At 54.4% G+C, this 13,947-nt stretch overlaps 1 protein-coding gene across 1 annotated transcript; it reads right to left on the bottom strand.

The window, feature by feature from the left end:
- Positions 1 to 46: 46 nt before the first annotated feature.
- LOC147049824 (uncharacterized) lies at positions 47 to 3,982 on the bottom strand (the record flags this gene model as incomplete). Its single annotated transcript, XM_085922574.1, has 1 exon — positions 47 to 3,982. A coding segment is annotated over one exon (2,832 nt), but the record flags the coding sequence as incomplete, so codon positions are not given.
- Positions 3,983 to 13,947: the final 9,965 nt, after the last annotated feature.

Here is a 13,947-nt window from a genome sequence, read left to right as displayed (position 1 = left end):
CAATCAAATTTAGGACTGATAAAAATAAATCTTTTCACACTTTTAGTAGTTGTTTATTTGCATCTTTGCATGTATACAGTTGAAATGACAACAATTCCATTTATTATTTCTGAATTACTAGTTGGAGCTATTGCACTTTACAAAGTTGCAGCACCCACATGGGTTGTCCATATTGCAAGCCTCGCTTTCTACCCAAACTTATCATGCCCAAAAAAAAAAAAAGACTTTATACAGATTATACATGAGTATTTCAGTCTATAATGCAGGTTGGATATATTCACGATACATGTCTCTAAAATACTCGTATATGTTGTATTGACTGAAACTCTCTACTGTGTAATTTAAACAGCTTCTGAACAATGTTCTGAGTAATACATCCATCCATCTTCTGAACTGCTTTTCCTCATGAGGGCATGCTGTTTATAGCAAATTAATTTCCAATATTGGCCTGATTATTGATGTTGACAATGTAAAAAACGTCTGAGCTATTCTTTGTAAAACTAAGATTGGTCTGAAGAACAACGTATTACTTCCGCAACGGTGTTGAGATATGGGGCGAACATATTAAAGAAAACAAACACCCAATTTTTTAAGTCCATAAATAGGTTTAATAATCATTAACTCAGTCATATACATAAAACCAACTAATCCACTTTTCATTTTTTGTTCAAATACTTAAATACATGTGTTAAATTTGAAACGGTGAAAATAAGAGTACAAAGTACACAATAATTTAGGTTGCTATGGTATTCAGGAACTGTTTGGAAAAAAGAGCGACTTCTTATGATAGGACAACTAGTGTCTCCAAAAACACAAGACAAGAATGAAGGGAGCAATTTTCAAGTCAAGTGCAGGATTTGCAAACACAGATAATCCTTTGAGAAGTGGAAGAGTCAAACTTCTTTCAATTTTTATCTTACATACAATTGCAAAATACTCTATAGTGCAACACGGCGGAAGTCGAAGCGCAACTCGTGCGCTTCGCTGTTTTGTTTGCACTGACTTTCAGAACAACAGATAAAAACATTTATAGATATATATATATATATAGGCAGCGTAATTGAATAAATGATATATACGAGACAAACATTTGATCACAAACATAAATAGATGGCCTACTCAACTAGATCCTTGTTTTTTAAAACACACTTCACAAAAGCAATGCGAACACAACAGCGCCAATCGTGGCGGTGAACGAGAGCGTCTGTACGTTGGCGCCGTTTACAAACGTAGCCTTGGTTAACGACGCGTCTGCCGTTCGCACTGCGTTATATGCGGACGAGGCCGTCGCTGTGGCCAGAGCTCGCATCGTGTCCGTCTCGGTGTTGAGGCGACGCCCCGACGTGGTGACGGTCACGGCCAACACTGCCGCTTGTCTGGTTAAGTCAGTGCACACCTGTCCTATGGACCCCACAGTCAGGATGGCCAGCGGATCCAGAATAATCTCCGTGCATGGCTGCGAAGCGCCAGTCACCGTGTCTTGCAGCCTCCTTGTAAACATCCTCCACTCATTGTCGATTTCTCTGGCCGCTTGGCGGGCGTCCGTTATCGTTTGCGCGGTGGCTTGACCGGAGGCGAGAGTTTGCGCGGCTCTCGTTGCCCTGGAGGCTATTTCGGCCGCCTCCATCGCCAGGCGAGCCAACTGCATTTCCAGGTCGGAGCCATTTTGTGATACGGCCAGGGCCGCGTCGGCTGCGTTATTGGCCGCGAGAGATGCCGCAAGTCCGGCGTTTACTGTCACGTTCAGGGTAACTTCACCGTTACTCAGTGAGGTGGCGGAGCCCGCCGCTTCGGCTGCGGCGTTTAATGCGTCTCTGGCTGCCGATTCTGCCCCCGATCCGGCCGCCGCCGCCGAGCCCGTGGCGGTTATAGCCGCAGCCGAAGCTACGAAGCCGACCACTAAAGATTCTTGCGCCAGGCTAAGTGTGGTTCTGTCCCTGAGGTTTTCCATCAGCTCTATCCCTGTTCGTGTCGTGGTGCTGGCAGATCTCGCTAAGCTTCTGGCGTCCTCGAAATTGTCAGCGCTTCCTGCTACGATGCCTGTAGCTTCTGCCAGCAAGGCCACTTGCTCCGCATCACGAATCGCTTCTAACATTTCAGGCGTCAGCATGGATGACAACTGACTTCCGAAAAGTTCCGCCGCCCTTCTGGATGTCATCACAAATTCTGCCGAGATGTCGGAAAATGTATCCGGTCTCGCCGCGGCCGCTCGTCTGGCCACCGCCGCCGCGTCGAGCGAAACCCTCGCCGCTTCCGCTTCAATCCTTCCGGACGACGAGGCCGCTTCTGCCGCGTTGGCCACGGCTTGGGCCGCGTCGGCTGCTCTCGCTGCGGCGTCTCTTGCCTCCTGTGGCTCCGCCTCTCCGTTTGCAACTCGTAAAGCCGCACGATTTGCCGCTTCTGCGCTGTCAAAGGCGCTGTCGATGAGATCGCTTAGATCCGTTTCAGTATCTGCCCCGATAACCGTCGCCGCCGAAGCTGCCAGGGACGCTGCCGCTGCCGCCAGGGAAGCTTCTCTTGACGCTTGGACAGCTTCTGCCGGTGTGTCCGCGGCCTGTGCGGCCGCGACTGCTTCTTGTGCTGCGTTTTGTACTTGTAGGACAGCTAGTTCACTGGCTAACTCAGCTTGTAAATTTCCTTCATTTGGCGCCGTCGATAGTTGGGCCGTGTCCAGCGCATTTCGAGTTTCTGCTGCCGTTTGTTCCAGCAACACAGCTGAACTTTGAGCTTCTTCTATAGCTTGTCTGACGCTGGCCTCGACATCTGCCGGTAGCTCCGCTGAATCGAGTAAAGCTTCGAGTTCTCGTGCTGCCATCTCAGCCTCTCGGTTTGCCCTTCTTGCATCAACTATTAGAGATGCTACATTTTCTGCAGTGAGTCCAGAAGCCATATCACTGGCTCCTAAGGCGGTTGTCATTGCAGCGATTCTCGCAATGGTTGCTGCTTTTTTTGCTGCTTCGGCGAGTTCTAGCGCAAGTGCTACCAAGTCCCCGTTGGCCCGACGCGATGCTTCCTCCGCTCTAATTGCAGCGATTTCAGCTGAGTCTGCTGCATTAGCTGCTGCTGCTGCTGCCGCAGCTGCATTTATTGTCCCAAGAGAAAATGAAGATGCAGCAGTGGCCGCCTCTTCCGCAGCAAAGGACGCTGCTTGTGCAGCTTCTTCTGTTGGTACGAATCCCCCTGATACTGCAGCCGCCACTGCTGCAGCTAAGCTCCCCAGTGATGCTGCTGCTGATGCAGCAATTGTAGATGAGGCCACGGCTGTCTCCGCCGATCTTTGGATTGCAACTTCAGAAGAAAGTGTGCTTGCAGTGCTTAGCGTGCTATCGCTAGACAGGGTGCTATCGCTAGAGAGGGTGCTATCACTGCTTAACGTGCTGTCGCTGGAGAGTGTGCTATCGCTAGAGAGGGTGCTGTCGCTAGAGAGGGTGCTATCGCTGGAGAGGGTGCTGTCACTGCTTAGCGTGCTATCGCTGGAGAGGGTGCTATCACTGCTTAAGGTGCTATCGCTGGAGAGAGTGCTGTCGCTGGAGAGAGTGCTGTCACTGGAGAGGGTGCTGTCACTGCTTAGCGTGCTATCGCTGGAGAGAGTGCTGTCACTGCTTAGCGTGCTATCGCTGGACAGGGTGCTGTCGCTAGAGAGGGTGCTATCACTTGAGACGGTGCTGTCACTGCTTAGCGTGCTGTCGCTGGAGAGGGTGCTATCACTGCTTAAGGTGCTATCGCTGGAGAGAGTGCTGTCACTGGAGAGGGTGCTGTCACTGCTTAGCGTGCTATCGCTGGACAGGGTGCTGTCGCTAGAGAGGGTGCTATCACTGCTTAGGGTGCTATCGCTTGAGAGGGTGCTATCACTGCTCAGCGTGCTATCGCTTGAGAGGGTGCTGTCACTGCTTAGGGTGCTATCGCTTGAGAGGGTGCTATCACTGCTCAGCGTGCTATCGCTTGAGAGGGTGCTGTCACTGCTTAGCGTGCTATCGCTAGAGAGGGTGCTGTCACTGCTTAGCGTGCTATCGCTAGAGAGGGTGCTGTCACTGCTTAGCGTGCTATCGCTGGACAAGGTGCTATCACTAGAGAGGGTGCTGTCGCTTGAGAGGGTGCTGTCACTGCTTAGCGTGCTGTCGCTAGACAGGGTGCTATCGCTAGAGAGGGTGCTGTCACTGCTTAGCGTGCTGTCGCTAGACAGGGTGCTATCGCTAGAGAGGGTGCTATCACTGCTTAGGGTGCTATCGCTGGAGAGGGTGCTGTCACTGCTTAGGGTGCTATCGCTTGAGAGGGTGCTATCACTGCTTAGCGTGCTATCGCTTGAGAGGGTGCTGTCACTGCTTAGCGTGCTATCGCTAGAGAGGGTGCTGTCACTGCTTAGCGTGCTATCGCTGGACAAGGTGCTATCACTAGAGAGGGTGCTGTCGCTTGAGAGGGTGCTGTCACTGCTTAGCGTGCTGTCGCTAGACAGGGTGCTATCGCTAGAGAGGGTGCTGTCACTGCTTAGCGTGCTATCGCTGGACAGCGTGCTATCGCTGGACAGGGTGCTATCGCTCGAGAGGGTGCTGTCACTGCTTACCGTGCTATCGCTAGACAGGGTGCTATCGCTAGAGAGGGTGCTATCGCTGCTTAGTGTGCTATCACTGGAGAGGGTGCTGTCACTGCTTAGCGTGCTATCGCTTGAGACGGCGCTGTCACTGCTTAGCGTGCTATCACTGGAAAAGGTGCTATCGCTTGAGAGGGTGCTGTCACTGCTAAGTGTGCTATCACTAGAAAGAGTGCTGTCACTGCTTAGCGTGCTATCGCTGGAGAGAGTGCTGTCACTGCTTAGCGTGCTATCGCTAGAAAGGGTGCTATCACTGCTTAGGGTGCTATCGCTTGAGAGGGTGCTATCACTGCTTAGCGTGCTATCGCTGGACAAGGTGCTATCACTAGAGAGGGTGCTGTCGCTTGAGAGGGTGCTGTCACTGCTTAGCGTGCTGTCGCTAGACAGGGTGCTATCGCTGGAGAGGGTGCTGTCACTGCTTAGGGTGCTATCGCTTGAGAGGGTGCTATCACTGCTTAGCGTGCTATCGCTTGAGAGGGTGCTGTCACTGCTTAGCGTGCTATCGCTGGACAAGGTGCTATCACTAGAGAGGGTGCTGTCGCTTGAGAGGGTGCTGTCACTGCTTAGCGTGCTGTCGCTAGACAGGGTGCTATCGCTGGAGAGGGTGCTGTCACTGCTTAGCGTGCTGTCGCTAGACAGGGTGCTATCGCTGGAGAGGGTGCTGTCACTGCTTAGCGTGCTGTCGCTAGACAGGGTGCTATCGCTAGAGAGGGTGCTATCACTGCTTAGGGTGCTATCGCTGGAGAGGGTGCTGTCACTGCTTAGGGTGCTATCGCTTGAGAGGGTGCTATCACTGCTTAGCGTGCTATCGCTTGAGAGGGTGCTGTCACTGCTTAGCGTGCTATCGCTAGAGAGGGTGCTGTCACTGCTTAGCGTGCTATCGCTGGACAAGGTGCTATCACTAGAGAGGGTGCTGTCGCTGGAGAGGGTGCTGTCACTGCTTAGCGTGCTGTCGCTGGAGAGGGTGCTGTCACTGCTTAGCGTGCTGTCGCTAGACAGGGTGCTATCGCTAGAGAGGGTGCTATCACTGCTTAGGGTGCTATCGCTGGAGAGGGTGCTGTCACTGCTTAGGGTGCTATCGCTTGAGAGGGTGCTATCACTGCTTAGCGTGCTATCGCTTGAGAGGGTGCTGTCACTGCTTAGCGTGCTATCGCTAGAGAGGGTGCTGTCACTGCTTAGCGTGCTATCGCTGGACAAGGTGCTATCACTAGAGAGGGTGCTGTCGCTTGAGAGGGTGCTGTCACTGCTTAGCGTGCTGTCGCTAGACAGGGTGCTATCGCTGGAGAGGGTGCTGTCACTGCTTAGCGTGCTGTCGCTAGACAGGGTGCTATCGCTAGAGAGGGTGCTATCACTGCTTAGGGTGCTATCGCTGGAGAGGGTGCTGTCACTGCTTAGGGTGCTATCGCTTGAGAGGGTGCTATCACTGCTTAGCGTGCTATCGCTTGAGAGGGTGCTGTCACTGCTTAGCGTGCTATCGCTAGAGAGGGTGCTGTCACTGCTTAGCGTGCTATCGCTGGACAAGGTGCTATCACTAGAGAGGGTGCTGTCGCTTGAGAGGGTGCTGTCACTGCTTAGCGTGCTGTCGCTAGACAGGGTGCTATCGCTGGAGAGGGTGCTGTCACTGCTTAGCGTGCTGTCGCTAGACAGGGTGCTATCGCTAGAGAGGGTGCTATCACTGCTTAGGGTGCTATCGCTGGAGAGGGTGCTGTCACTGCTTAGGGTGCTATCGCTTGAGAGGGTGCTATCACTGCTTAGCGTGCTATCGCTTGAGAGGGTGCTGTCACTGCTTAGCGTGCTATCGCTAGAGAGGGTGCTGTCACTGCTTAGCGTGCTATCGCTGGACAAGGTGCTATCACTAGAGAGGGTGCTGTCGCTTGAGAGGGTGCTGTCACTGCTTAGCGTGCTGTCGCTAGACAGGGTGCTATCGCTAGAGAGGGTGCTATCACTGCTTAGGGTGCTATCGCTGGAGAGGGTGCTGTCACTGCTTAGGGTGCTATCGCTTGAGAGGGTGCTATCACTGCTTAGCGTGCTATCGCTTGAGAGGGTGCTGTCACTGCTTAGCGTGCTATCGCTAGAGAGGGTGCTGTCACTGCTTAGCGTGCTATCGCTGGACAAGGTGCTATCACTAGAGAGGGTGCTGTCGCTTGAGAGGGTGCTGTCACTGCTTAGCGTGCTGTCGCTAGACAGGGTGCTATCGCTAGAGAGGGTGCTGTCACTGCTTAGCGTGCTATCGCTGGACAGGGTGCTATCGCTCGAGAGGGTGCTGTCACTGCTTACCGTGCTATCGCTAGAGAGGGTGCTATCGCTAGAGAGGGTGCTATCGCTGCTTAGTGTGCTATCACTGGAGAGGGTGCTGTCACTGCTTAGCGTGCTATCGCTTGAGACGGCGCTGTCACTGCTTAGCGTGCTATCACTGGAAAAGGTGCTATCGCTTGAGAGGGTGCTGTCACTGCTTAGCGTGCTATCGCTGGACAAGGTGCTATCACTAGAGAGGGTGCTGTCACTGCTTAGCGTGCTGTCGCTAGACAGGGTGCTATCGCTGGAGAGGGTGCTGTCACTGCTTAGGGTGCTATCGCTTGAGAGGGTGCTATCACTGCTTAGCGTGCTATCGCTTGAGAGGGTGCTGTCACTGCTTAGCGTGCTGTCGCTGGACAAGGTGCTATCACTAGAGAGGGTGCTGTCACTGCTTAGCGTGCTGTCGCTAGACAGGGTGCTATCGCTGGAGAGGGTGCTGTCACTGCTTAGCGTGCTGTCGCTAGACAGGGTGCTATCGCTAGAGAGGGTGCTATCACTGCTTAGGGTGCTATCGCTGGAGAGGGTGCTGTCACTGCTTAGGGTGCTATCGCTTGAGAGGGTGCTATCACTGCTTAGCGTGCTATCGCTTGAGAGGGTGCTGTCACTGCTTAGCGTGCTATCGCTAGAGAGGGTGCTGTCACTGCTTAGCGTGCTATCGCTGGACAAGGTGCTATCACTAGAGAGGGTGCTGTCGCTTGAGAGGGTGCTGTCACTGCTTAGCGTGCTGTCGCTAGACAGGGTGCTATCGCTGGAGAGGGTGCTGTCACTGCTTAGCGTGCTGTCGCTAGACAGGGTGCTATCGCTAGAGAGGGTGCTATCACTGCTTAGGGTGCTATCGCTGGAGAGGGTGCTGTCACTGCTTAGGGTGCTATCGCTTGAGAGGGTGCTATCACTGCTTAGCGTGCTATCGCTTGAGAGGGTGCTGTCACTGCTTAGCGTGCTATCGCTAGAGAGGGTGCTGTCACTGCTTAGCGTGCTATCGCTGGACAAGGTGCTATCACTAGAGAGGGTGCTGTCGCTTGAGAGGGTGCTGTCACTGCTTAGCGTACTGTCGCTAGACAGGGTGCTATCGCTGGAGAGGGTGCTGTCACTGCTTAGCGTGCTGTCGCTAGACAGGGTGCTATCGCTAGAGAGGGTGCTATCACTGCTTAGGGTGCTATCGCTGGAGAGGGTGCTGTCACTGCTTAGGGTGCTATCGCTTGAGAGGGTGCTATCACTGCTTAGCGTGCTATCGCTTGAGAGGGTGCTGTCACTGCTTAGCGTGCTATCGCTAGAGAGGGTGCTGTCACTGCTTAGCGTGCTATCGCTGGACAAGGTGCTATCACTAGAGAGGGTGCTGTCGCTTGAGAGGGTGCTGTCACTGCTTAGCGTGCTGTCGCTAGACAGGGTGCTATCGCTGGAGAGGGTGCTGTCACTGCTTAGCGTGCTGTCGCTAGACAGGGTGCTATCGCTAGAGAGGGTGCTATCACTGCTTAGGGTGCTATCGCTGGAGAGGGTGCTGTCACTGCTTAGGGTGCTATCGCTTGAGAGGGTGCTATCACTGCTTAGCGTGCTATCGCTTGAGAGGGTGCTGTCACTGCTTAGCGTGCTATCGCTAGAGAGGGTGCTGTCACTGCTTAGCGTGCTATCGCTGGACAAGGTGCTATCACTAGAGAGGGTGCTGTCGCTTGAGAGGGTGCTGTCACTGCTTAACGTGCTGTCGCTAGACAGGGTGCTATCGCTGGAGAGGGTGCTGTCACTGCTTAGCGTGCTGTCGCTAGACAGGGTGCTATCGCTAGAGAGGGTGCTATCACTGCTTAGGGTGCTATCGCTGGAGAGGGTGCTGTCACTGCTTAGGGTGCTATCGCTTGAGAGGGTGCTATCACTGCTTAGCGTGCTATCGCTTGAGAGGGTGCTGTCACTGCTTAGCGTGCTATCGCTAGAGAGGGTGCTGTCACTGCTTAGCGTGCTATCGCTGGACAAGGTGCTATCACTAGAGAGGGTGCTGTCGCTTGAGAGGGTGCTGTCACTGCTTAGCGTGCTGTCGCTAGACAGGGTGCTATCGCTGGAGAGGGTGCTGTCACTGCTTAGCGTGCTGTCGCTAGACAGGGTGCTATCGCTAGAGAGGGTGCTATCACTGCTTAGGGTGCTATCGCTGGAGAGGGTGCTGTCACTGCTTAGGGTGCTATCGCTTGAGAGGGTGCTATCACTGCTTAGCGTGCTATCGCTTGAGAGGGTGCTGTCACTGCTTAGCGTGCTATCGCTAGAGAGGGTGCTGTCACTGCTTAGCGTGCTATCGCTGGACAAGGTGCTATCACTAGAGAGGGTGCTGTCGCTTGAGAGGGTGCTGTCACTGCTTAGCGTGCTGTCGCTAGACAGGGTGCTATCGCTGGAGAGGGTGCTGTCACTGCTTAGCGTGCTGTCGCTAGACAGGGTGCTATCGCTAGAGAGGGTGCTATCACTGCTTAGGGTGCTGTCGCTAGACAGGGTGCTATCGCTGGAGAGGGTGCTGTCACTGCTTAGCGTGCTGTCGCTAGACAGGGTGCTATCGCTAGAGAGGGTGCTATCACTGCTTAGGGTGCTATCGCTGGAGAGGGTGCTGTCACTGCTTAGGGTGCTATCGCTTGAGAGGGTGCTATCACTGCTTAGCGTGCTATCGCTTGAGAGGGTGCTGTCACTGCTTAGCGTGCTGTCGCTAGACAGGGTGCTATCGCTGGAGAGGGTGCTGTCACTGCTTAGCGTGCTGTCGCTAGACAGGGTGCTATCGCTAGAGAGGGTGCTATCACTGCTTAGGGTGCTATCGCTGGAGAGGGTGCTGTCACTGCTTAGGGTGCTATCGCTTGAGAGGGTGCTATCACTGCTTAGCGTGCTATCGCTTGAGAGGGTGCTGTCACTGCTTAGCGTGCTATCGCTAGAGAGGGTGCTGTCACTGCTTAGCGTGCTATCGCTGGACAAGGTGCTATCACTAGAGAGGGTGCTGTCGCTTGAGAGGGTGCTGTCACTGCTTAGCGTGCTGTCGCTAGACAGGGTGCTATCGCTGGAGAGGGTGCTGTCACTGCTTAGCGTGCTGTCGCTAGACAGGGTGCTATCGCTAGAGAGGGTGCTATCACTGCTTAGGGTGCTATCGCTGGAGAGGGTGCTGTCACTGCTTAGGGTGCTATCGCTTGAGAGGGTGCTATCACTGCTTAGCGTGCTATCGCTTGAGAGGGTGCTGTCACTGCTTAGCGTGCTATCGCTAGAGAGGGTGCTGTCACTGCTTAGCGTGCTATCGCTGGACAAGGTGCTATCACTAGAGAGGGTGCTGTCGCTTGAGAGGGTGCTGTCACTGCTTAGCGTGCTGTCGCTAGACAGGGTGCTATCGCTGGAGAGGGTGCTGTCACTGCTTAGCGTGCTGTCGCTAGACAGGGTGCTATCGCTAGAGAGGGTGCTATCACTGCTTAGGGTGCTATCGCTGGAGAGGGTGCTGTCACTGCTTAGGGTGCTATCGCTTGAGAGGGTGCTATCACTGCTTAGCGTGCTATCGCTTGAGAGGGTGCTGTCACTGCTTAGCGTGCTATCGCTAGAGAGGGTGCTGTCACTGCTTAGCGTGCTATCGCTGGACAAGGTGCTATCACTAGAGAGGGTGCTGTCGCTTGAGAGGGTGCTGTCACTGCTTAGCGTGCTGTCGCTAGACAGGGTGCTATCGCTAGAGAGGGTGCTATCACTGCTTAGGGTGCTATCGCTGGAGAGGGTGCTGTCACTGCTTAGGGTGCTATCGCTTGAGAGGGTGCTATCACTGCTTAGCGTGCTATCGCTTGAGAGGGTGCTGTCACTGCTTAGCGTGCTATCGCTAGAGAGGGTGCTGTCACTGCTTAGCGTGCTATCGCTGGACAAGGTGCTATCACTAGAGAGGGTGCTGTCGCTTGAGAGGGTGCTGTCACTGCTTAGCGTGCTGTCGCTAGACAGGGTGCTATCGCTAGAGAGGGTGCTGTCACTGCTTAGCGTGCTATCGCTGGACAGCGTGCTATCGCTGGACAGGGTGCTATCGCTCGAGAGGGTGCTGTCACTGCTTACCGTGCTATCGCTAGAGAGGGTGCTATCGCTAGAGAGGGTGCTATCGCTGCTTAGTGTGCTATCACTGGAGAGGGTGCTGTCACTGCTTAGCGTGCTATCGCTTGAGACGGCGCTGTCACTGCTTAGCGTGCTATCACTGGAAAAGGTGCTATCGCTTGAGAGGGTGCTGTCACTGCTAAGTGTGCTATCACTAGAAAGAGTGCTGTCACTGCTTAGCGTGCTATCGCTGGAGAGAGTGCTGTCACTGCTTAGCGTGCTATCGCTAGAAAGGGTGCTATCACTGCTTAGGGTGCTATCGCTTGAGAGGGTGCTATCACTGCTTAGCGTGCTATCGCTGGACAAGGTGCTATCACTAGAGAGGGTGCTGTCGCTTGAGAGGGTGCTGTCACTGCTTAGCGTGCTGTCGCTAGACAGGGTGCTATCGCTGGAGAGGGTGCTGTCACTGCTTAGGGTGCTATCGCTTGAGAGGGTGCTATCACTGCTTAGCGTGCTATCGCTTGAGAGGGTGCTGTCACTGCTTAGCGTGCTATCGCTGGACAAGGTGCTATCACTAGAGAGGGTGCTGTCGCTTGAGAGGGTGCTGTCACTGCTTAGCGTGCTGTCGCTAGACAGGGTGCTATCGCTGGAGAGGGTGCTGTCACTGCTTAGCGTGCTGTCGCTAGACAGGGTGCTATCGCTGGAGAGGGTGCTGTCACTGCTTAGCGTGCTGTCGCTAGACAGGGTGCTATCGCTAGAGAGGGTGCTATCACTGCTTAGGGTGCTATCGCTGGAGAGGGTGCTGTCACTGCTTAGGGTGCTATCGCTTGAGAGGGTGCTATCACTGCTTAGCGTGCTATCGCTTGAGAGGGTGCTGTCACTGCTTAGCGTGCTATCGCTAGAGAGGGTGCTGTCACTGCTTAGCGTGCTATCGCTGGACAAGGTGCTATCACTAGAGAGGGTGCTGTCTCTGGAGAGGGTGCTGTCACTGCTTAGCGTGCTGTCGCTGGAGAGGGTGCTGTCACTGCTTAGCGTGCTGTCGCTAGACAGGGTGCTATCGCTAGAGAGGGTGCTATCACTGCTTAGGGTGCTATCGCTGGAGAGGGTGCTGTCACTGCTTAGGGTGCTATCGCTTGAGAGGGTGCTATCACTGCTTAGCGTGCTATCGCTTGAGAGGGTGCTGTCACTGCTTAGCGTGCTATCGCTAGAGAGGGTGCTGTCACTGCTTAGCGTGCTATCGCTGGACAAGGTGCTATCACTAGAGAGGGTGCTGTCGCTTGAGAGGGTGCTGTCACTGCTTAGCGTGCTGTCGCTAGACAGGGTGCTATCGCTGGAGAGGGTGCTGTCACTGCTTAGCGTGCTGTCGCTAGACAGGGTGCTATCGCTGCTTAGGGTGCTATCGCTGGAGAGGGTGCTGTCACTGCTTAGGGTGCTATCGCTTGAGAGGGTGCTATCACTGCTTAGCGTGCTATCGCTTGAGAGGGTGCTGTCACTGCTTAGCGTGCTATCGCTAGAGAGGGTGCTGTCACTGCTTAGCGTGCTATCGCTGGACAAGGTGCTATCACTAGAGAGGGTGCTGTCGCTTGAGAGGGTGCTGTCACTGCTTAGCGTGCTGTCGCTAGACAGGGTGCTATCGCTGGAGAGGGTGCTGTCACTGCTTAGCGTGCTGTCGCTAGACAGGGTGCTATCGCTAGAGAGGGTGCTATCACTGCTTAGGGTGCTATCGCTGGAGAGGGTGCTGTCACTGCTTAGGGTGCTATCGCTTGAGAGGGTGCTATCACTGCTTAGCGTGCTATCGCTTGAGAGGGTGCTGTCACTGCTTAGCGTGCTATCGCTAGAGAGGGTGCTGTCACTGCTTAGCGTGCTATCGCTGGACAAGGTGCTATCACTAGAGAGGGTGCTGTCGCTTGAGAGGGTGCTGTCACTGCTTAGCGTGCTGTCGCTAGACAGGGTGCTATCGCTAGAGAGGGTGCTATCACTGCTTAGGGTGCTATCGCTGGAGAGGGTGCTGTCACTGCTTAGGGTGCTATCGCTTGAGAGGGTGCTATCACTGCTTAGCGTGCTATCGCTTGAGAGGGTGCTGTCACTGCTTAGCGTGCTATCGCTAGAGAGGGTGCTGTCACTGCTTAGCGTGCTATCGCTGGACAAGGTGCTATCACTAGAGAGGGTGCTGTCGCTTGAGAGGGTGCTGTCACTGCTTAGCGTGCTGTCGCTAGACAGGGTGCTATCGCTAGAGAGGGTGCTGTCACTGCTTAGCGTGCTATCGCTGGACAGCGTGCTATCGCTGGACAGGGTGCTATCGCTCGAGAGGGTGCTGTCACTGCTTACCGTGCTATCGCTAGAGAGGGTGCTATCGCTAGAGAGGGTGCTATCGCTGCTTAGTGTGCTATCACTGGAGAGGGTGCTGTCACTGCTTAGCGTGCTATCGCTTGAGACGGCGCTGTCACTGCTTAGCGTGCTATCACTGGAAAAGGTGCTATCGCTTGAGAGGGTGCTGTCACTGCTTAGCGTGCTATCGCTGGACAAGGTGCTATCACTAGAGAGGGTGCTGTCACTGCTTAGCGTGCTGTCGCTAGACAGGGTGCTATCGCTGGAGAGGGTGCTGTCACTGCTTAGGGTGCTATCGCTTGAGAGGGTGCTATCACTGCTTAGCGTGCTATCGCTTGAGAGGGTGCTGTCACTGCTTAGCGTGCTGTCGCTGGACAAGGTGCTATCACTAGAGAGGGTGCTGTCACTGCTTAGCGTGCTGTCGCTAGACAGGGTGCTATCGCTGGAGAGGGTGCTGTCACTGCTTAGCGTGCTGTCGCTAGACAGGGTGCTATCGCTAGAGAGGGTGCTATCACTGCTTAGGGTGCTATCGCTGGAGAGGGTGCTGTCACTGCTTAGGGTGCTATCGCTTGAGAGGGTGCTATCACTGCTTAGCGTGCTATCGCTTGAGAGGGTGCTGTCACTGCTTAGCGTGCTATCGCTAGAGAGGGTGCTGTCACTGCTTAGCGTGCTATCGCTGGACAAGGTGCTATCACTAGAGAGGGTGCTGTCGCTTGAGAGGGTGCTGT

Source organism: Syngnathus leptorhynchus, chromosome 10 (assembly GCF_054491065.1).
Source record: "Syngnathus leptorhynchus isolate UIUO chromosome 10, UIUO_Slep, whole genome shotgun sequence".
Lineage (NCBI taxonomy): Eukaryota > Metazoa > Chordata > Actinopteri > Syngnathiformes > Syngnathidae > Syngnathus > Syngnathus leptorhynchus.
Note: the sequence above shows the minus strand (reverse complement) of the source record. Positions and strands in the feature narration are given on the sequence as shown.